At 41.3% G+C, this 3,522-nt stretch overlaps 1 protein-coding gene across 1 annotated transcript in view; it reads right to left on the reverse strand.

Annotated features, from left to right (window-relative positions):
* Nucleotides 1-173: 173 nt before the first annotated feature.
* LOC114072345 (ribosyldihydronicotinamide dehydrogenase [quinone]-like) overlaps nucleotides 174-3,522 on the reverse strand; it is a 5,709-nt gene continuing 2,360 nt past the window's right edge. The window contains 3 exon segments of the mRNA XM_027910254.1: nucleotides 174-1,032; nucleotides 1,857-1,949; nucleotides 3,356-3,469. Of these exon segments, the coding sequence (XP_027766055.1) occupies nucleotides 859-1,032; nucleotides 1,857-1,949; nucleotides 3,356-3,469 (381 nt within the window). The 3' untranslated portion in view covers nucleotides 174-858.

Genomic DNA, 3,522 nt, shown 5'->3' on the forward strand with positions numbered 1-3,522 from the left:
ACCAGCTGCCAGTGCTGGAGATCTCCAAGGAAGCCCATTGACTCTGATGGTGGAGGGGAGGCAAATGCCCTCCAGACCCAAACACCAACCCTGACTGGTGTGAAGGGGCAGGAAGCACACAGCATTCCTTTTTGTCTCCACTGAGGGCAACCAAAACAGAGAGGTCCCTTTGGTTTTAGGAAGCTACTGAGTTTACAAATGGGAGGTGCAGTCTACAAAGGAAGGCGACTCATGCACATACCATTATACAGTATTTGTTTTTTCCCTTCTCTGGTATCTCTTGTAGCTTTAACATTGCTTTGTGAATATGTGGAAAAGCCTAAGGCTGCCCACAAGGCTTTCCAGCTGTCAAAGTCACTGTGCAACTCTACATCCTTTTGCACTGCTCATGATCTGGCTTCATAGCCCAAAGGCGCAAGGTAGAGCCCTCATGGCCACTCCTGCTCTTTGAAACAACAAGTGTGAGTATGGGCAGCGTATTCCCTGGACAATAAAAAGAGGGGCAGCTGGTACAAACAGTGTTAAAATTACCTTGGTCATGTACTTTATTGTTTTACAATCAGCAATGGTATCATCTCCCGTTAAATACCACTTGTGTGATCAATCACAGTGAGGCTGGATAATAGCACAGTTTATGTGAGCAAGGAGAGCTTCACAAAGAGTTTTGCACCCATCCTTAATGAGAATCCCTCAGAAACCAATGAAGATAAATGCTGTATTTTCAGATAAGATGCTAGTTGCTCTATTCCAGATTGTTAAAATACATTTGAATTAGGAGATTAGCATTCAGGTATTTAGATAGAGCATCCAAAAGAATGGAGAAAAATGATCTTCTTTCTGTAGTCGTGTACCTGAGCACTACTTGAAATACCACTCAGGAGAGCAGTTTATGGGTTCTTCCTTCCAAAGAGTCTTCAGACGCTGGGTCCAGGCAGTCAGCATCTCCTTCCTCTTCTCCTCAGAGGCATGCTTTGGAGCATAACAGATGTGAGGTTCAAGGACTTTGACACCACAGAAGTGCATGATTCCATGCTGGATGCAAAACAAAGAAGGAAATGCTTCAGGAAATAGTTACTCTTTCAACTGAAGAACATGCATGATTCAAATCTGAACCTGTTTCTCTGACCCAGGATCAGGCAGGTTCTCTAAATCTGTGCATTTATCAGAGAAGGGAAATAAATTGCTTTCACACCAGTAGAACTCTCCTCTTTGGCTGCTGTACTCTGTTAACTTTGCAAGGATCAGAGATGGTCTAAAGTTCATTGTCCTGTTCGAACTTCCTCAGATTGTTCCTGTACTGCAGTGCCTTTCACATCTACTTCCAAATTGGGTTTGGGGATTTTTTTTTCAACCTTTCCCCTCTGAAAGAAGACTAGTGCCTGTGGAATCAACTCCACTTGCCATTTTCCCTCTGTGTATTTCTGAATTCAGTGTCGTGCTTTACATTTTTGTCTCCTTTATTTGCGAGCCCTGGAGCTGGACAGCTCCTCAGGGGCAGGTATCTGGTAATTACAATGGGTAGGAGATCATGTGTGATTCCCCTCCTGCCCTGCATCCTACATTGGGTAAACATCCCGCATCCTAGAGATAAAGGAAATCCTGTAATAACAGAGAAACTGAGAAGGCTGACAGCATAAGCTGGAGGAAGGGGCACAAAACAACTTTAAACCTCTCTGGACTTTCACGGTAGTCTGAGGATTTTAGAGCCCAGTTTATAACCTGCAGATCCTTGGAGCAGGCAACTTATCAGTTTCTTATTATTCTTCCTATAAAATAAACATTAAAACAACTGTTAAAAATAACTTGCATAGTAAAAATGAAAGCAAACAGTAACCACATATATTCATACATTATACCTGCATGGGCCACAGGAGATAGCGAACATCACCTCTGCTTGCAAACTTCTCTTTGGTTCCTCCAGTGGTGAAAGAAAACAGGGATAATTTGTCCTAGAATTAAGAAAGTGATGCTTGAGTTAGACACGTTTAAAGAAGAGTGGCTGAACAGTTCAAGAGATATTCAGGGGAACCTGAAGAGCATAAATTTCTAGAAGAGGGAGTGTCATATTCTTTCCCAGACCTTACAAGGATTGGTGGTTCTGATGTAAAGATATACAACTAGACAGTTGACTGTGTGTCCAGACTTTTGAAAGAGACAGGTTAAAAAGAAAAGGACACGTGTCTGACACCCTTGTGTGATGGAGGGCAGATCATTTTCTCCCTCCTGCATTATTTGGAAAACTGTGGCTGGAAAGCCCTCTGTTACTGGGAATATTTTTATTCCTGTTCTTTCTGACTGCAAAAATTGAATGCTTAAGTCCCCTGTCGAACTTTGGCTTGCTTGTCACTTGCCAATCAATAAATACAGACCAAATTATTTCCCAGGCATCCTAAACCACCGTGTTTCTTTGCTTCTCTAACTATGGCATTAGCCATAGGCTTGTGCTCAGATTCTCTTATCTCAGTTTTCTCTTCTGTAATTGAAATAACAATTTTCCAGTGCAGTATCCCACGTGCCTTGAGCCACAGCGTATGCAGCTGTGATCACTGGGGATTATACCCATTTTGTCAGTGAGCCAGCCATTTCTGAAATTTAAAGAAACTGAAATGTTTGGAATTGTTGAGAAGATCGGAACTAGCAGAGATTACCATGCAGCAAATATAAATGTGAAACTAATATTGATTGTTTCTGGATGCTGCAGCTGTTACTAAATAAGATCCATCAGACACTGGATTCCAGAATTTTCCATGCTATGAAGAACTAAAAATTTATGAAACACCATTGAGAGAGACTGGTCTTACCTAATTTAGAAGTTACAGAGAAAAAAGGTTCAAAGTAGATAATTGTGACAGAGGCTCATACACTGAGTATTTCAGATTTCTGATATGAGTATTTCAGATTTCTGATAAAGTTTTACAGTTCTATTTTAACCTTTAAGACATCTAATCTCAGAACAGGACTATGACACCTATTCTAGTATGTTAGTCATGACAGATATGTGCAGTCCTGTGGTGGTGGGAATAATGACAGACTTTTAGTTATAGGAAAGGGATCAATTTAAACTGTTTGCAAGCTGTATATTACACTCTGATAGTCCTGCCAAATGATAAATCCCATACAGTAGGCCAAGTAAAGGTCTGTAGGAGATGGTTTAAACCTTAAGGAACCACAACATTCTCCTTATTGTACTACCCTCCAGACAGTCTGAACAAGCCAGAAAGTTACTCAACATGTAACCAAAGCATTTATTTCAAGACAGCAGAGTGAGAGCTTTAAACAACTACAAAGCAAAAGAAAGACCAATGCCCAGAAGAACACTGTGCAAACCTTCAGCTTAATAATCTCAAAAACATACCTGGAGCAAACCGCCATCATAAGACTTTGACAAATCATAAGCAAAGCCTTGGACCAACACTCTGTCCATCCAGCCCTTCAGGATCGCAGGCATGCTGAACCAAAACAAGGGAAACTAGGCAAAGAGTAAATGACCTGGTTAGCACAGAGAATCTGGACCACCCTTAG

This window comes from Empidonax traillii, unplaced genomic scaffold (assembly GCF_003031625.1).
Source record: "Empidonax traillii isolate 1590-97213 ecotype Southwest subspecies unplaced genomic scaffold, ASM303162v1 scaffold3035:size16173, whole genome shotgun sequence".
In the NCBI taxonomy this organism is placed as follows: domain Eukaryota; kingdom Metazoa; phylum Chordata; class Aves; order Passeriformes; family Tyrannidae; genus Empidonax; species Empidonax traillii.